Here is a 19,604-nt window from a genome sequence, read left to right as displayed (position 1 = left end):
AACCAAAAGCTACCTAAAATTTTGCCTTTTTATATACCCCTTTGCGGTTATGTTTTCTATTAAATGAAGTAAGTAATGTAAGTATAGCTTTCTTTTGCTCTTAGGATATGACAAGAATAATTAAAAGAACACCAGTGAAACTGATAATCTTGACTAGGTTTCCTAGCAGTTTTCCTAATCATGGCATTTTCCTTTTAAAAGAAAAATAATCCTTAGGGCTCAGGGTTTACAGAAGTTATATTTTTATGGAATGGTTACATTTTATAGCTGTTTCCCATAATCCTGCAGAAGAGTAGTAATACTACATAGCCTAGTAGTTTTTAGGATGAAAAGCCTAAACCTTTTTTAGGTTGAAAAGCTTAAACTTAAACTTATTAGGATCTGTTGCTTTCTAACCTACAGTTTGCCCTTAAGTTCAAGCCACGTACAGAGTTTTAAAAAATCAGCAGTTAGGCCTCTGGGTAGAACCTGCAATCTGCCTTTAACATTAATTATTTTTTTAAAGAATCTTTGGCCTGTTTTATAATCTCTACAAATATACAAAGTGTTCTTTCTGATGATTTAATTTGACAAAACTCCACTAAATTTAATAGTCATATTTCCAAGAGTCATACCAAAAAATAGGTAAGTATGACTAATTTATCAATAGGTTGCCATGATGGCAATGTTTATCTTCCTTAACCGCCTTTATTTAAAGAAACTTCACTGCAAGAGGGCTAACCACTAACTTAAAAACATTACCATGAATTTCAGAGTTCAAAGTATTTTGGTTAATAGGTCTTAGTTTTCAGAATTCCCAGATTTGCCCAAGATCACACAGCTAGAAAGTGGCAGGTGATATCTGAAGCCAGTGTCTCCTGATCCAAGTCCCACAGTTCACTAGCTGTAGCCACCAAGGACCACCGTCCTCTCCCGATCCAGAGGCTTATGGTCAACAGACCGCCTCTGTCACACCGCAGCATTTACAGTCCCTCCCTTCCAGCCACCTTCTCCTCCACTCTTCTTCACTCACCCAACTCTCATTTGGGGTTCAAGGTGTACTTCGAAATGAGGAATACAAAGAAGAATGAACAGAAAGGAGCGCCCCCAGTTTCTCCTGGGGAAACATCCTCCCAAGGCATGTGTTCCCCTTCTCTCTCCAGAACTATCTGGCCCCATGATGGGGAGAAGCAGCAGTAGCCACTCTCCCTCGTCTCCCACAATTTGAATAACTGAAGAAAACATTAATTTATACAGTCTCACCTTTTATTTAAAAAATGTTTTCAACTATCGTAAGATAGGTAAAAGGGGTGCTTTGGGCACAATGCATCTGTAAAAAGTACCCAATCCATTTTAGAAAGGCAGTAAAATGACAGAAAAAAAGAGGGTCCAGGTATTTGTGTCATCTCTGCTACTCAACAGCTGAGTGGTTCTGGCAAATTATTAACTACACAGTTCCTTAAAATATCTATCCTACAAGGATGTTATGAGGACTAGAAGATATGACAAATATAAAAATGAACTTTCTCCCAAAATGTCAGTTATCTTGAAGGTCAAACAATACACAGGATTATAAATAAAAAGGAATTGTTCTTCCTCATAAGACACCTAACATATTTTAAGATTGTATTTAGAACTGGCAACATGTGAGATCAAGTAATGTTTCTGAAACTAATTTCAGTGTTTACCTAAACAATATTTCATTTAGTCATTACACACTGCTGAGATTATTTCTTGACCACAACCAGCAGAACCTCTGCAACATACATGTCTATTAGGCTACTGTGAACCAGTCAGCAGAGAAAAGCCTTGAGGAGGAATTTGTAAGACAGAAAAACAACTGCTCTCTTGTAAGAAGTACAGAAGCAGGGTTTTCTATTCTCTGCCACTTCAGACTCTCCAAGAGGCCTCAGTCACAAAAGGAAAATGGAACAATTAACTTGGTTTGAACAAATTCCAAAGTAAAGTGACCAGTCTAGGTATTTTCGGTTGCTTTTTCCTTTTTTGAAAATACAGAATTTGAATATGGACTCATAGGCAGGCCTACTTAATGATTTTATATACAAAATATTTACTAAGAGAAATTTCATACCTCACTACAAGATGCAACTGCTCTGTGTAAAGGTGTCAACCATTTGTTGTCTTTGGCATTAACTCTAGCTCCTGCAACAAGAAGAAAAAAATAAATTGAAATATTTTACATAAAATATTTTAAGTAAATATCCTGAAATACTAGTTATATATAGTCCAAATTGGATAAATAACAACTGAAAATGTAGTACTTCATTTTTATACTTTCTGCTAATAAATCACCCTTAAATTACAAAACAAAACTATCCTTTTTAATTGATATAATTATCCAGTAAGGTACTAGCTCTTTTTATTAAAAATCAAAGAAACATCATTTTATATATAGTCTAGAAAAGCCACCTTTATACAGAGCACATCCAAAATGAAAATCAGACCCCAATGTAGAATTTGTGTTAAAAACCTCAAATACTTAAATACATGAATAAGAATACTAAGACATAAAACGTAGACCATTACAAAGTCTTCATTATAATTCTTTACTAATGAATGTATCATGTTATAATGCAATACAGTAATATCAAAATAGTTCTCCAGTATTGATTAAAAATGCTTTAGTACTATAAAGTTATTTTATAAATGGATACAATGGCTATAAACTTAGGGGAAAATACTGAGAAAGGAAATGAACCAATCCACATGTCTTTCCATGTTATACCTAAAGTTCTAAAGTAGTAATAATTAAAACAAATCAACTATGTATTTTTTGTTTAAAAATCATTAAGTCAATGGACACAAATTTTCCTTAATAGAATGGAAATACAATTTAGTAAGACAATAAGTGTATTATGTAATTTGAGGGGGAAAAAATCTATCACCTATGTAAAATCCACTGATTTGGTGCTTAAATCCCCACCAAACAGAAGCAGCACACCGTGGGATCCCTCTACGTAGAGAGAAACCACCTTGACTCTCAGGACTAGAGGAACTTGCAACAGGTCCTGCACTATGAGCAATCCTAGATTTACATCTAGAATAATAACTAGCTAAGTGAGAAGAGGCTTTAGGAACCTAGTCCAACCTCCATACTTTCTAGATGATGAAATGCTGGTACAAGCAAGCAGCTCACCGCCAGAGTCAACTACAGCAGAACCAAGGATAGAACTCAGACATCCTAATGTTTACATTGTTTTGAGTGTGAGGTTCTACGTAATAATCAAGTGCAGTGACTCCAAGTTACAGCCCGAATAACCTCTAGCTATAGGTCCCTAACTAGCTATATGATCCCTCTGAACCTACATTTCTTCATCTATAAACCAGATCCCCTAATACCTTGTTACAAAAATTAACAGGGGAGTTCCCTGGTGGTCCAGTGGTTAGCACTCCGAGCTTCCAACGCAGGGGGCATGGGTTCAATCCCTGGTCAGGGAACTGAAATCTCACATGCAGCACGGCACAGTCAAAATACAAACAAACAATAAAAAACCAACAAAAAAGATTAACATACAAACCAATGTACCTAGTACATGTAGCACGGATACATTAGAGGTAGATTTTATAAGTCTGAATGTGAGAGAAAATGAATGAAAGGCAGGTGTAGGAAATCATCCACAAGTGCAGCAGTTGAAGCTGAACTCTGTGTGGGCAGGGCCAGTGAATCATGAACCAGCAGGAGAGCTTTCAAGATTGCTTAAAGCTGTGGGAGAAAGAAAGGGAGTCAGCAAAATAAAGAACCAGCCAGAGGGACTTCCCTGGTGGCAGAGTGGTTAAGAATCCGCCTGCCAATGCAGGGGACACGGGTTCGAGCCCTGGTCTGGGAAGATGCCACATGCCGCAGAGCAACTAAGCCCATGCGCCACAACTACTGAGCCTGCGCTCTGGAGCCCACAAGCCACAACTACTGAGCCCGCGTGCCTAGAGCCCATGCTCCGCAACAAGAGAAGCCACCACAATGGGAAGCCTGCACACCACAACAAAGAGTAGCCCCACTCGTCACAACTAGCGAAAGCCCACGTGCAGCAATGAAGACCCAACACAGCCAATTAAAAAAAAACAACAACCCAGCCAGAGACAGTGGTATATTAATGTAATAAACATATGAACAACTACTGGCCAGGTTCTGTGGAGACCGAAATGGTGAAAAGAAGCTTTTCTGACCACAATAAAGTCAGCATTTGTTTTGGGTAAGAGCACAAACACTTGAAATGTTCACGGGTCAGAAAGTTGGAGCCCTAGAGACAGTGAAGAGGCTCCTTCCTTCTCCCCATTTATCACTTGGAACTTCAATGGTTCTCTATAATTCCTGTACCTCTTTCTATGATTTTGTATTTATGTGCACAGTAGGAGGGCAGGTCCTGGCATTAAGGCCAGAAGGGTAGTGACACAGACACTCAAAAGACACAAGTACCCCGGAAAGACAGAAGTAGAGAAGAATGAGGCCTGAAAATGGGCCTCCAACAAATGGGAAGGGTCAGAAGTCCGATTCAAGGCATTAACCGACAAGGAAATAGAATGTGGCTGTCACAAAAAATGAGGATGATCTCTACGTGCTGATAAAGATCTGAGAAATAAAAAGTAAAAATAGGGCTTCCTTGGTGGCGCAGTGGTTTAGAGTCCGCCTGCAGATGCAGGGGACACGGGTTTGTGTCCCTGGTCCAGGAAAGATCCCACATGCCGTGGAGCGGCTAGGCCTGTGAGCCATGGCCACTGAGCCTGCGCGGCGGGAGCCTGTGCCCCGCAACAGGAGAGGCCACAACAGTGAGAGGCCCGCGTGCCGCAAAAAAAAAAAAAAAAATGTAAAAACAGCAATAAGTGAGAGCTGTATGAATAATATTCTTTACTTTTACATAGAAAAAGGAAGAGTTAAGTATCTATATTTGCATTTGCAAAAGGAAACCCTGGAGGAAAGCTAAGACATTAAGAACAGCGGTTGCCTATGTGTTTGCACTGGTGGTGGGGGGCAATATGAATTGGATGATGTGATGGGGAACTAGGGTAGAAAGGCAACTGCGCTGTAAGCTGTATACCTTTAAAGGTGTGTATATTTTAATTCGGAAATGAAACTGAAATACTACATGTTCAAAAAGTGAAATGTACTGAAGAGGAAATGAAATGAAAGGAGTGGTCATGAAAAATCACTCCAAGAATTTGGCTTCAAGTGCAAAGAAAAAATTGGAAAGCAGGAAGAGGGTGAAGATAGTCTGTCTTTCTTTTGGAAATGGGTTATCAGATATACAACTGAAGGAAGAAAATCTAATATTTATGGTGCATTTGGCAGCCCAAAGTAAAAAACCTGCTTGCTTCATTCTTCCATTTTAAGTTACAATAATTAACTAATTAATTAAATCGTCTTTCTTTCTCTTTTAATAAAAAATTCAAAGTTAATTTTATCAAAAACATGAGTGACTATAACAAATAATCCACTAGTGGCTTAACGAGGACACATCATGCTGCCACTTGCAACTAGTAGACAACTTGATAAAAAATTTGGCTTGCTCTTTTTTAAAGATTCTAAAGATACTTAACTGCAGGAAGATCAGCACAATGGAATTTTAGACATCTAATCATATCCCATCTCAGAAGACACTTGTGTTAAGTCATCTTCTAGTAACACTAATCAGATATTTTAATTCCTTGGAAATTAAAGGTCAAGTATGTGAGTAATGGTTGAGCTATCTCTAAGGACACAATACAACAAATATCTCCCCTGCCCACATGGGTAAATTAGTATGTGCCTTATATATTAACAGACGAACATGGCATAGCAAGGTCCATTATAAGAGCAGCAGTTGGCTGCACAATGAAAAATGGCTTAAGAACAATAAACATGGCAGTGCACATCAGACGTCCAGGCTACCAGAGCTCATCTCATGTGAGCTCTCTGAAGGTAACCAGACTTCTGTTCCACACAGAGCTCCAAAATTAGCTACATATTCATATACACACTACAAAGTAATTCCAGTAATGGAAAAGACATTTCCAGAGTAAAGTAACTAATCCAACAGCTGAAAACTAGCCACAAAGAAGATGAAGACAGGAAAAAGAGAAGGAGAGGGGAGGGAGAGAGAGAAGGAGATGGGGAGGGGAGAGGGAGAGAGAGGCGGGGGATGGAGGGAGACAGAGAGGAGGAAGAGGGGGAGGGGAACAGACCTAGGGGGAAGGGGAGAGAGTGGGAAAGGGGAAGATGGGGAGGGAGAGAACGAAGAGGGAGGGAGGGAGGGCAGGAAAAGAAAGAAATCCTATCCACTGAAAACACAAAATAGTCTTCCTAGAGAGAAATAAAACCAAATGTAACAGCTCCAGTAGCATCATCACAGGCTCTCTACCTGGCAGAGTATAATATTTGTGATTCCAAAGGATGATCTTAAGTCACAAGACTTAAGTTTCTCTCAAGAAAAGATTAATTTCTTTACTATTTCCTAATCATTAAAACAGGAAAGAACATAAAATAGCAGCGCCATCTCAATTGCTGCAGTCAGGCTACCGGGAGACCCTGTGGTAGGAGAAGCACTGCTGTGGAAGCTGCAGACAAGACAGCAATTTGCGGATGATGTCACTGATGACCACTGCAAACTGACACCCAAAGAAAGCCTCCTGAGTGCTAGCAGAGTATCTAGAAAAACCCAAGGTTGTTATGCCCCACTGTATAAATCAAAGACTGTCTTTACTAGACTCCCTTTCACCCACAAATCTATCAAATGTACATCAACTGAGCTTTCCCTGAAGAAGAACAAGCAGCCAGAACCTACGTCTCATCAAATATCTGAATTTGGATTCACCTTTCCAGAACAGAGATGTGATCAGATTTCCAATACGTTAAAAGCAAAAAGAAAACAAGCAAGCAAAAATCAACTGCAGGGTCATCCAAACAGCTTGGTTGTATCCATTTGATACCACAGTTAGATTATACAGAAAAATCCAGATAACCTTCTTCCTTTCACCCAATCTTTTCATTTACTAATTCACACATATAAAATATATTCTGAAACAATAGCTTTTTAAAAGAAAAAACATATTTAAGGTAAAATTTCTTCCAAAATTAGATACATGTCTACTACATTTAGAGATAAAACGAAAGTAATTTTAAAAAATAAAAAAATCTGGTTCACTTTTATCAGTCTAGCCTGGGCTCTTGCCAGCAATGTAGCTGAAAAGAGGTCTGGACATATGAGGAGGCAGTCAGGGGTCAGCGGATGGAGCCCAGGAGTAAGACCTGTGATCTAATAATGGCTCTGTAATCAGCAGGCTGTGTGACCTGGGACTGCTCCTCATATGCCTACGCCTTCATTTTGGTAATAATAATCCTTGTGTGTGCATGCCCATGCGCGTCTCTGTCTGTCTCTCTCTCAAGGGAGGCTAGGCCCCAGGTTAAAAGAACACAGGGAGCACCTGTTTCTGAGCTCTACAAAGTCAGGCACCAAATCACAAGTGTCCCATGTGACTCTAGGTCTCATTCCGCAAGAAGACTAATTCACCTGCTTTCTCCCTAATCTGATCACTCACCAAGATCTGCCAATTCTTTGATTTTTGAACCTCAGTTATCAGTAAAATAAGAGCTGTGGTAAATGATCTCTACGATCCATTTCCAGTGATAATATTCTACCCTATTTTGAAATACTCAGAATAAGTTATTTCATGCTTATTAAATACCTTGCCTTACTTTAACATTAAATAGGTAAGATAATATCTTTATAATCAATGCCAGGGATCTTCAAATTACAGCCCACAGACTGCCAGCCACCTATTTTTAAATAAAGTTTTACTGCAACATAGCTACACCTATTCACTTACGTGTTAAATAAGTAGCTTTCGCATCACAGGAGTAGAGATGAGTAGTTGCCAGTGTGTCTGTATGACCCTTCACATAAAAAGTCTATCAGCCTCTGATCTAGGCGAAGTACCTGAGATTTAATGCTATTAAAATTATTTCTATTTTCCTATTTGTTTGTAATAATTATAGTCCCACTAATAATTTTCTAAAACTTCTGTTTGCAGAGCATAGTTTTTTTCTCTGCTCCTAAGCCACAGAGGAGATAGTCCCTATACAGTGAGCTGGGCCAGGAGCCAAGTACTTTTAGCACTCTTCCCAAACTGGAAATAATGCTTTCCTTTGGCTGTCTACCAAAATCAGTGGCAAAAGCTTCAGATTCCGTTTTCAGGTTGGGAGAAGAATGAGCAAAAAGCAAGTACATTTCCACTTTTCCACCTGTGATGCTAGACCACCCCCCCTACCACCAAGCTAGTGCACTGTATCATTTAAGAGGGTGTTATGGATATATAGATATTGTCGGTTGAACTGTGTCCCCACCACCAAATTCATATGCTGAAGTCCTAACCCCAGCACCTCAGGGTCTTCACAGAGGTAATTAAGTTAAAATGAGGTGTTTTTTTTTTTAGCATGGGCCCTAATGCAATATGACTGGATCCTTATAAGCATTAGAAATTTGGACATAGACATGTACCGATGGAAGACACAAGAAGGCGGTCATCTACAAGCCAAGGAGAAAGTCCTAGAACAGATCCTTCTCTCACAGCTTTCAGAAGAAACTGACTCTGCCAACACCTTGATCTTGTACTTCCAGCTTCCAGAACTGTGAGAAAATAAATTTTGTTGTTTAAGCCATTCATCTTGTAGTAATTTGTGATGGCAGCCCTAGTAAACTTATATACCAACACTGCAGTCTTTCAAACGTCACACACTTTAGGTCTAATTCTTATTACCAGAAACACAGTATACATATTTCCTTATTAAGAACTTTATTTTCTATAAAAGGCCAATTAAATGATTAATACAACACATTATTTAGCCACCTAACACATGCTATAAACAGCCTGAGGTACTGGTAAACCTATGTTTGAAAAATATAAGCATTACACGAATAGCTCCCATAAAAATATCTATATTTAGGCAGCCAGTAAATTTAGTCCTTAAAACAGAAGTTCTTCAACAAAAGTTATTTTCTATACAAATTTTACTAAATGCTAAGTAGATGGGGGTGGGTAGAGTGTAGAGGGGAGCACAGTTCAGACTGCAGCAGAGTTAAGAGTCAGATAGCCTGAACTCCACAGTCAGATAGCCTGGGTCTGACTTACTATGCTGGCTCTAGCTTTTATTAGCAGTATAACTTTCAGCCAGTTATCACATCTCTAAATGCTTTCGCTTCCTTTATCTATAATAATACCTTCAGAGTTGAGGATAAAATGAGGTCATAAATGAAAAAGCTAAATTTAACACAGTACTTGAGATATAGTAAGCACTCACTGCTTCCAATTACTTTGCTCCATTCAATAATAATTGTAAGAGTAATTCTACTAGACTCTAGTGTTACTATATAGATTCTACGGAAGGATTCACTTGTTTGATTACATATAACATGTCAAAAGTTATACCCCTCATCCATGAATCTTAAAAATGCATCATGGACATCAAGTGAAGTTTCTTCAGGAAGGCTACCAATTCGATTAAAAGAGCGTGTTTGTGTGAATGTCCTTTTGCCCCCTTCTCTCCATTGTTTGTGTCCTAGAATCCCTATCTAACACCCTTTTAGATGATCTAGAGGTCATCCACCGGAGACTCTCCCTTTATAACACAGAAGAACAAGGTAAGGCTGTGCTACAGGAGAGATCAAGCAAGAATCTTCATTATTCATTTTTTAAAGGTTTTTTTTTTTAATTATGTGTAACACAAAGTTATTTAAATCAATAAATTTTTAAGGAATTTCGAATGTTCTGATTCTTTCCACTGCCAATCACCTTAGTTCCTCCAAACTCATAATCTTCAAGATAAAACAGCCTTTTCAAAAAGAAGCTATCATGTGAGTCAGCCCACAATTCTTTTAGTTAGGCTTCTTTGATCTCCAATGAAATATGGACACACTTCAAAATTCCCCACCTGTAATCTTTGGGATCCAATTTCCTCAAGCGATTTACTTTAGGACCGTGTTTAGGGTCAGGCAATGGATCTGCCTGGTTCTGAATTTGACACCCTCTAAAAATGTATTAGGTTCAAATCATATTCACTCCTAAGCCATCGCACCTTAGAACAGTACAGATCATTGGGATATGCCAATACTTAAGATGAAAAGTTTGTCAGGTTTTTCATAGTTTACTTTGGCAGCTCTGTCTTGTAGTTCTTTCCCACAGATCTAACAGGTAGTTCTATGAGTAAAGGAAACCACACAGTTAATCTATGAGGCGTTTTTTGCCCCTCCCTACTCCAAACAGATGTTCTGGAAAAAGCATATTCCTCAATGATATATAATGGCAGTCCAGTGGTTAGGACTCCACGCTTTCACTGCTAACAGCCCGGGTTCAATCCCTGGTAGGGGAACTAAGATCCCACAAGCTGCATGGTGTGGCCAAAAAAAAAAAAAAAAAAAAACCTTAAAGGATTCAGCACAGGACTAGAGCAAAAATATACAAAAGCAGAGTAAACTGAGCAGAATACAGTTAATAGGTAAATATATTTGAAAGAAATTATCCCAGGAAAGGAGAGGAAGAATTTGTGAACTACTCTTTATACACAACTTCAGAGAAATTAAGTTCTGAACAGAGACCTCAAAGAAAAGCTCCAAGAAAGAGGTAAAACAATGCAAAGAGATGAGAGCTGGCAGATCAGGAAAGAGAAAAGGAAAATAAAGCAATCAAAGATAAAAGCCTAGAGACAACAAAAAGCAGAGCAGACATGTCTTACAACACAGTCAAGAATCTGAAGCCACAGCCAGAGTGAATCTTTAAAAAACTAGGTCAGCCTCTGTCCCTCCACCTAAAACTCCCCATTGGTTTTCCACATCACTTTAAGGGCCAAAGCAGGTATTTACCTGGAACACCCCCAACCTCTGCTTTACCTCCTACTGCTTTTTTCACTTGCCTCCAAACATGCTACACCTCACGGTGTTTGTTCTTGCTAATCTCTTAATTTCCAGTAAACATCTGCACCATATGCAAGGCTCGCTTCCATATTTGCTTATCTCCTCGAATGTCACTGAATCCTTTCCTGATAACCCAACACAAAATAGCAACTGATCCCCACCCAACATACCATTCCTTTAATTTTTCCATAGCAATTATCAACACATGACAAACTATATATTAACTTGCTACTATCTCCCCCATTAAAACATAAACTCCATAAAGCCTGGGACTTCATTTATTTTATTCACTGCTCTACCACAGCACCTAGAATGGTACCTGCTATGCAGCCAGGCTCATTAAGTATTTGTTGAATGAATGAAGGATAGGTAAAAGGAAATAACTTAAAACTAAATTTAAAGACAAAATTACAATCAGAAAATAGCTGATAAAGACAGATGAAGGATATCCATTTTAGTAGCAAAACACACTGCACAAAAATTTACTGACAGAAAAACACACGGAAATAAAACATGTAAAGATGCAATGAAAGATATAAATGAAATAAAAATCCGAATTTCAAAACTAAAAGTGTACATTCACATAATGCCCTAGCAAAAAGAATCAAGAGATTTAGCCTAGGAAAGTTAGCATGAATTTCAGGGATAAAGAATTGAATCCTACAGGCATCCAGGCAGAAGAGAATGGACTATGGTGGTGGAAAGTGTAATGGGGGGATGGAATGTAAGCAGAGAGGAGCTCAATTCAAGACTTTCACTCGCTAGAAGACAGTGGAGTAACATCTACAATATTGAAAGGAAAAAGCATAAATTGAGAATTTTATAACTAGCTTATCTACCCTTCAACTAAATAAAAAAAAAGAAATGGTCCAAAATAAATAAGATACCACAGAATACAATATCCATGAGCTCTTACAGAAAATATAAAAACAAAAACTACTTGATGATGAGGTCTATTTAACCAAGAGACATCAAAATTTTAAAACCTGGGAATAGAGAAGCTATGAATAAGGACAGAGTGTGTGTGATAAAACAGCGGGAATTATGATTACAAATTAAACTGTAACATCGTAATTCTTGACAATGGAAACACAAGAGTGAAACAAATTACAAAACGTTACTTCCTAACTTCTCACCACAGTAAATCAGAAAACCACCAAAACCTGAAACATAAACATCCATGAACATCGAAGTACACGGCTCTAAGGAACGATCAATTTCTTTATATTCTTCACTTTTCGTTTTAGAGAAATATTTTAGGAACTATTTATTCCTTGCCATGGATACCAAAGTAGTTTTTATAATATGAAATTATAGTAATTTACTTTATTGTGTGTTCTTATTGGAGCATACCATGACTTTTGTATAATGCAAGAGCTAAATGGAGATTATTATTTCACATTGCTTAATTTTCTTAAGATTACACTAAAGTTAACCTAATTACTATTGTAACATGTCATTGGTAACTAACATGAAGGGTAAGAACAGTCTACCCTAAACTTTTCAGTAACAATTTTCATTACTAATTACAAACAAATTAGCCTAATGTTGTTGTCTACTTTCCCGTTCATGTATTTAATTCTCTTCTTTAGGGAATTATCAGGTAAAACACTTAGTTTCAATTCTAATTTATAACTTACTAAAAATTCATTCAATACAATTATAAGGCTATTTTGAAATCGGGGTATGTAAATTAGTGTATAACTTGGGCCTCAACAACCATGGCATTCAAACCAAATTTAAGCAGAACCCGTGAAACACCACTACAGAACCTCAAGAGTGTACACATACTGTTTGAAGACTACTGTTCTGGGTGATCATTATTTTCCCCCCAGTTTTATTATATAATTAACATATAACATTATATTAGTTTAAGATGTAGAACAAAATGATATGACATATAATATAGAAATGATTACTACAATAAGTTAACATCCATCACCTCACATAGTTAAAATTTTTTTCTTGTGATGAGATTTTTAAGCTTGCATCCCCAGAACTATCTTATAACTAGAAGTTTGTACCATTTGACCACCTTTACTCATTTCCTCCACCCCCCACTTGTCTACCTCTGGCAACAACCAATCTATTCTCTGTTTCTATCAATTTGGTTTTTGTAGATTCCACATGTAAGAAGTGAGATTATGAATTATTTGTCTTTCTCTGACTTATTTCATTTAGCATAATGCCCTCAAGGTCCATCCATATTGCTGCAAATGGCAGGATTTGCTTCTTTTTTTACAGCCAAATAATATTTCAATGTATGCATTTACCACATCATCTTTATTCATCCATTGACACACATTTAGGTTGTTTCCATGTCTTGGCTATTGTGAATAATGCTGCAATGAACATGCCTGTATCTCTTTGAGACGGTAATTTTGTTTCCTTTGGATATACACACAGAAGTGGGTTTGCTGGATCATATATGGCAGTTCTATTTTTAATTTTTTGAGGAACCTCCATACTGTTTTCCGCGGTGGCTATACCAATTTATATTCCCACCAACAGGGGTTTTCCTTTTCTCTACATCCCTACTAATACTTGTTAATGCTTGTTTCTTTTTTTTAATGATAGCCATTCTAACAAGTATGAGGTGGTATCTCATTGTGGTTTTGCTTTGCACTTCCCTGATGATTAGTGATGTTGAGCACTTTTTCATGTACCTTTGGCCATATCTCTGTCTTCTTTGGAAAAATGTGTATTCAGTCCCTCTGGCTGACTTTTAACCAGATTGGTTTGTCTGTTTTTTGCTACTGAGTTATATGAGTTCTTTATATATTTTGGATATCAATCCCTTATTAGATATATAATTTGCACATTACTTTCTCCTGTTCTGTAGGTTGCCTTTTCATTTTGTTGGTTTCCTTTGCTATGCAGAAAGAAGCTTTGTTGTTTGATATAGTCCCACTTGTTATATCTGATTTTGTTTTCTTTGTTTTTAGTGTCAAATCTAAAATATCATCGCCAAGACTGAGTCCAAGGAGCTTACCTTGTATGTTTTCTTCTATGAGTTTTATGATTTGGGGTCTTATGTTCAAGTCTTTAACCCATTTTGAGTTGATTTTTGTGTATGGTGTAAGATAGTTGCCCAGTTTTCCCACCACCATTTATTGAAGAGATGGTCCTTTCCCCATTGTCTATTCTTAGCTCCTTTGCCTTAATCGATCACAACATGCACAAGTTTATTTTGGGGCTCTCTTTTGTTCCACTGATCTCTGTGTCTGTTTTTATGCCAATACTATACTGTTTTGATTATTACAGCTCTGTAATACAGTTTAAAAATCAGGAAGCTCCAGTTTTAATGTTCTTTCTCAAGAATGCTTTGGCTACTTGGGTCTTTGTGGTTCCATACATATTTTAGGATTGTTTTATTCTACTTCTGTGAAAAATGCCACTGGAATTTTGACAGGGATTGCACTGAACCTGTAGGTTGCTTTGGGTAGTATTGACATTTTAACAATATTAATTCTTCCAATCCACAAGCATGGAATATCTTTCCATTTCTTTGTGCCTTCCTCAATTTCTTTCATCAATGTCTTATAGTTTTCAGTGTACAGCTCTTTCACTTCCTTGGTTAAATTTATTCCTAAGTATTTTACTCTTTTTGATGCAATCATAAATGGAACTATTTTATTAATTTCTCTTTCTGATAGTTATTAGTATATACAAGCACACAGATTTTTGTATATTGATTTTGGATCCTGCAACTTTACTAAAATTGTTTATCATTTCTAATAGTTTTTTGATGGAGTCTTTATAGTTTTCTATATGTAATAAGTCACCTGCAAAAAGAGACAGTTTACTTCTTCCTTTCCAATCTGAACACTTTTAATTTATTTTTCTTGCCTAACTGCTATGGCTAGGACTTCTAGGACTGCTGAAAAAGTGATCAGACTGGGTATTCTCACCATGCCCCTGATTTCAGAGGAAAAGGTTTCAGCTTTTCAGCTTTAAGTATGTTTGCTGTGGGCTTGCCATATATGGACTTTATTATGTTGAGGTATAGTCCCTCTATACTTACTTTGTTCAGAGTTTTTACCATGAGTAGGTGTTGAATTTTGTCAAATGCTCTTTCTACATCTATTGAGATGATCATATGATTTTTAGCCTCATTTTGTTAAGGCGTGTATCACATTGATTGATTTGTGGAAGCTGAACCATCCTTGCATCCCTGTAATAAATTCCACTTGATCATGAGGTATGATCCTTTTAACGTATTGTTGAATTTAGTTTATTAATATTTTATTAAAGATTTTTGCATCTATGTTCATCTGGGAAATTGTGGTGTAACTTCCTTTTATTGTAGTGTCTTTTTCTGATTTTGGTATCAGGGTAATGCTGACCTCAAATGAGGTTGGAAGCATTCCTTCCTCTTCAAATTTTGGAACAGTTTGAGAAAGATAGGTATTAACTCTTCTTTAAATGTTTGGTAGAATTCACCTGTGAAGCCATCTGGTCCTGGATATATTATTAAAGCAGAATATGCCTCAATTAAGAGGAAGCATTATTTTTCTCTTGAACCTCCTCAGTTCTTACCTCTAGTAAATTTCAGCTGAAAACTAGTGAGCTAGCATCCATAGAGGAACAGACATCTTCAAGGAAGTATGTCACTGATAAAGTTATTCATAAAGAAACTAATACAAGAATATTAGCTTGGTCCATAAGTGACTGTAATTCTATAAGATCATGCAATTTGTTATAAAAACCACATTTAAAAAACTTTATTAATTTATAATGGCAAAATTCTATTCAGGCTACTATTTAAGAGGATTTTCACTCAAAATTTCTCTCAGTGCTCCTTCTCCCAAATATCAAAGGAATGATACTATCTCTCCAATTGCATTATGCATATATCTGTGCAATCTGGCAACATAAGCACAATTCAAACATAGGCATCCTTTTTCAATAAATATCACTTACGATCATCTGGATACAACAAAAATATTTCTAAACTCCCTTTGATTGCCTGTTTTAGGACTGCAAGAAGTCTGACCACCATAGGTGCTATTCTATAGGACACAGTTTTACCATTATTTCATATTGTAAGGTCTTGAACAGGTTAGAAGAAATTTAAAAATAAAGTACAATTTCCTAAAATATATTTTACAGGCCCTCAAAAAGAATTAGACACAAGCTATTTAAAGACATAAATCTTGCTGGCATCATTTTCAAAATATATCTACAATCACATCTTTCCTAATCCCCTCCAATGCTGTACTAGCTCCAAGCTACTATCACCTCCTCGTTGGAGAACTATTATCATCTCCCAGCAACTCTGAGGTCAATGAGGCCTTGTATGACTACTCCATATAATACCCAACTTATATAATTCTCATCCCACTCCATTACAGCTGTCCCTCAGCATTTGCAAGGGATTGGTTCCAGGACCCACTGTGGATATCAGAATCTACAGATGCTCAAAGCTCTTATATAAAATGGCATAGTATTTGCATATAACCTATGCATATTCTTCTGTATACTTTAAATTATCTCTAGATTACTTATAATACCTAATACAATTTAAATGCTATGTAAATAGTTGCCAGTGCATGGTAAATTCAAATTCTGCCTTCTGGAACATTCTGGAATTTTTTCCAAATATTTTTGATCTGTGGCTGTTTGAATCCATGGATTCAGAACCCATGAAAACAGAGGGCTGACTGTATTCTGATCTACTTTTTCATTTTTCCATAGCACTTATCTCCTTCTAACATACTGTAAAATTTACTTGTATTTGTAGCCTGTTTTTCTTTAGAGTATATGCTCCGCAAGGCAGTGACTTGTTTTCCAATGTACTCTAAGCACTAAAACAGTACCTGGGACATGATATGAGATCATTACTTCTAGAATGAACAAATAAGTTTCAGGTTGTTTAACAAATATGAAGAAATAGTCAATGAGGTTTAATAAATATTAAATATGACCAAAATGTGCATGATGTGCTCTTACACAGAGCTTACCATACCAGATAAAATAAGCAATTCAATGATTTCTGCATCTCCAAGATAGGCAGCAGCATGCAGTGGAGTTCTCTTTTCATTGTCCTGTGATAAGAAGGAAAGATGGAACATAAGTTTTAATATAAAGTTAATTTTAATATACTTTAAATGAAGAAAAGCCATTATTAACTACAGCTTACTACTCCCACAACTCTAGTGTAGTCTGCAAGTCCCATTATTTCTCTGCAAGGAGAAGAAGAGCCTAAAAAATATATTTTGGCCTTAAAAGAATTGTATAAAATGCAGCAAAGAATAAAAGAAAAATGTAAGATGACAAAGAAATAACTTAAGACTTTCTTTGAATAAAGATGCCTATGCTGCTTGTATACACAAGAAAATTTCCTTTACTTCATAGTACTTGCCCACCCCCCCAATATATTTCCACAATTTTACATAGTTTAGAATTGTTGATCTAACTAACTAAAACAAACCCTAACAAACAAAAAAGTTTGCTTATCAAAATGTTTCCACAGGACTATAGTGGCAAAAATAGAAAATATCTCTGGGGATCTGAAATTATCCCTTAAAATAATCCTAAGCTTTTTCTTAAAGGTCCTGCCAATTTCGTTTTTAGCTCTAAAATATATTCCTATCCTATGCATAGTCTTCTAAATCTTCCTCCAGGAAGAGAAGCTACATCTAAGTGCATGGCTGTGTGTACTTCCCCCCTCAAACAACAATGTCCTCCAGTTTGAGAAGCAAGATCTTACAGTAATGTCACATTCAGGGATTCAATTCACATTACACTTCATCTAAAGTTACAACAGTGTTGCTGACTTGGCTGTATCTGAGAAAGCTATTCATTTAGAAATATTCAGTTTGAAGTTTACATCCAATTTTTTAGATACTGGCTTTTGAGCCAGATTATTAGTTGTTTTCCATTATCCGTTTTCCCCTTTGTCCATAGGAATAAAGTTTTACCTGGTTATTTACCCACCAGCAAGAGGATAGACTCCTAGCATGCCTTGAAGTTTTGTTACTTAGTGTGGACCAATGGTACGTGAGTGGAAGTAAAGGCACAACTTTCAGGTCATCTTCAACCTAAAAGACACCAATCCAGAGCTAGACTAAAACTTTCCCACTTCCCTCAGGCTAGAAGGCACATGTGCAACTGTATCGGCTTTGACCATGCAGAGGCAGGCCAATATCCTACAAGTCTGTTAAGCAAAACGTACTGAATCATCTTGTAGAGCACAGCTGCCCCACCAACAAAGAGCTGGACCACTAACTTCTAGACTATTAAGAGAAATAAAATTCTTATTTAAATAGGTATTGTGTTTTGGGGTCTCTTGTATTAAGATAACATTATAACTTTCAAGATTTAAAAAAATGAAAATTTTCACGTCATAATAATTTTCCAGTTTGGCAATCAAAACCCCAATTATGCAAAGAAAAGATAGTTAGGCCAATGAGAATAAATTAGGAAAAAAACTGCTAGTCAAAAGAGGGGTTAGGGCTTCCCTGGTGGTGCAGTGGTTGAGAGTCCGCCTGCCGATGCAAGGGACACCGGTTTGTGCCCTGGTCCAGGAAGATCCCACATGCCGCGGAGCGGCTGGGCCCGTGAGCCATGGCCGCTGAGCCTGCGCGTCCGGAGCCTGTGCTCCGCAAAGGGAGAGGCCACAACAGTGAGAGGCCCGCATACCACAAAAAAAAAAAAAAAAAAAAAAAGAGGGTTAAAAATATTCACAGGCAATTCCAAAAAGGTTTAGCTGTAGTATATAAAGGAATTAGAAAGATATGTGTAACACAATTATAACTGGCTCTACATACATTTCTTCATATAATTTTAATATATTTGTGATACTGTTTTTGTTCTTAAAATAGTTGGTATAGTCGTTATTAATGTTTTTAATAAGCGAAGAGTTCCTGTCTCTCGAACCCCAACTAATTTCCACAAGACCATGTTTTTTATTCTAATACATACCCCATCAAACAAATGGTTTGCATAGAAATTACTGAACAAACTGTCATTGAAACAGCTAACACAGAACCACTAAATATCAGGCTTTATTCAAAGCTGAGTCCTAACTTAGTCAATTTAATAAAAAGATCCTTGGCTTAAGGCTTTTCACTGTTAATCACTAACACATCAAACTTCCCTACTGTTTAAATATGAACAGACCCACTCAAATTGAGGAACACATCTATTCCACAGTATAAACCACATACACAGCACACACAGAAAGTGAGTCATTTATGTGTGAGAGATGTCTGGAATTCTATGACTCAATGCCTTAAATACTATTTATCTATTATTTTATGACTCATGAACTTTCTTTTTTCTTTAATTTGATTTGGAGAAAGGAAAAACTAAGGAATAAATTGGTTAATTTTAAAAGAAAAAACTTTACCTATCATATTTTACTTTACTACAATTAAATATTGAAAATCATGCAATAAAACATTTAAGATTCCCTTTAACAAAATTTATTAGAATGAAAAAATAACTATTCCCTTATACACACTGAATTCCCCTTCAAGGCATTTTTTTTTAAGATAAAGGTATTGCTATGTGTGTGCAAACAAAACTTAAGTATATTTACTGATCATATAGGAAGCAAAATGCCGAAAACAATTTCAATGCCCATCAATAAGGAAGTGGTTATTTAAAATTATGAAACACAAGCAGCTCTTAACCAACCTTCATTTAACTGAATCACATGATTAATCATATTTTCTGTTTCCTGAGTAAAACTAATGGTGAATTTGGCACACCATGTGTTTT

General features: G+C 36.7%; 1 protein-coding gene across 1 annotated transcript in view; it reads right to left on the bottom strand.

Moving 5' to 3' along the window:
• Positions 1-19,604, bottom strand: part of ANKRD28 (ankyrin repeat domain 28) — a 123,440-nt gene that overhangs the window by 64,858 nt on the left and 38,978 nt on the right. The window contains exons 3-4 of the mRNA XM_082654066.1: positions 16,846-16,924; positions 2,072-2,142 (exon numbers count right to left, since the gene is read on the bottom strand). Of these exons, the coding sequence (XP_082510192.1) occupies positions 2,072-2,142; positions 16,846-16,924 (150 nt within the window). The remainder of the gene's footprint in view (positions 1-2,071; positions 2,143-16,845; positions 16,925-19,604) is intronic.

The sequence above is a fragment of the Grampus griseus genome (assembly GCF_964374135.1).
Source record: "Grampus griseus genome assembly, chromosome: 5".
Taxonomy (NCBI): Eukaryota; Metazoa; Chordata; class Mammalia; order Artiodactyla; family Delphinidae; genus Grampus; species Grampus griseus.
Note: the sequence above shows the minus strand (reverse complement) of the source record. Positions and strands in the feature narration are given on the sequence as shown.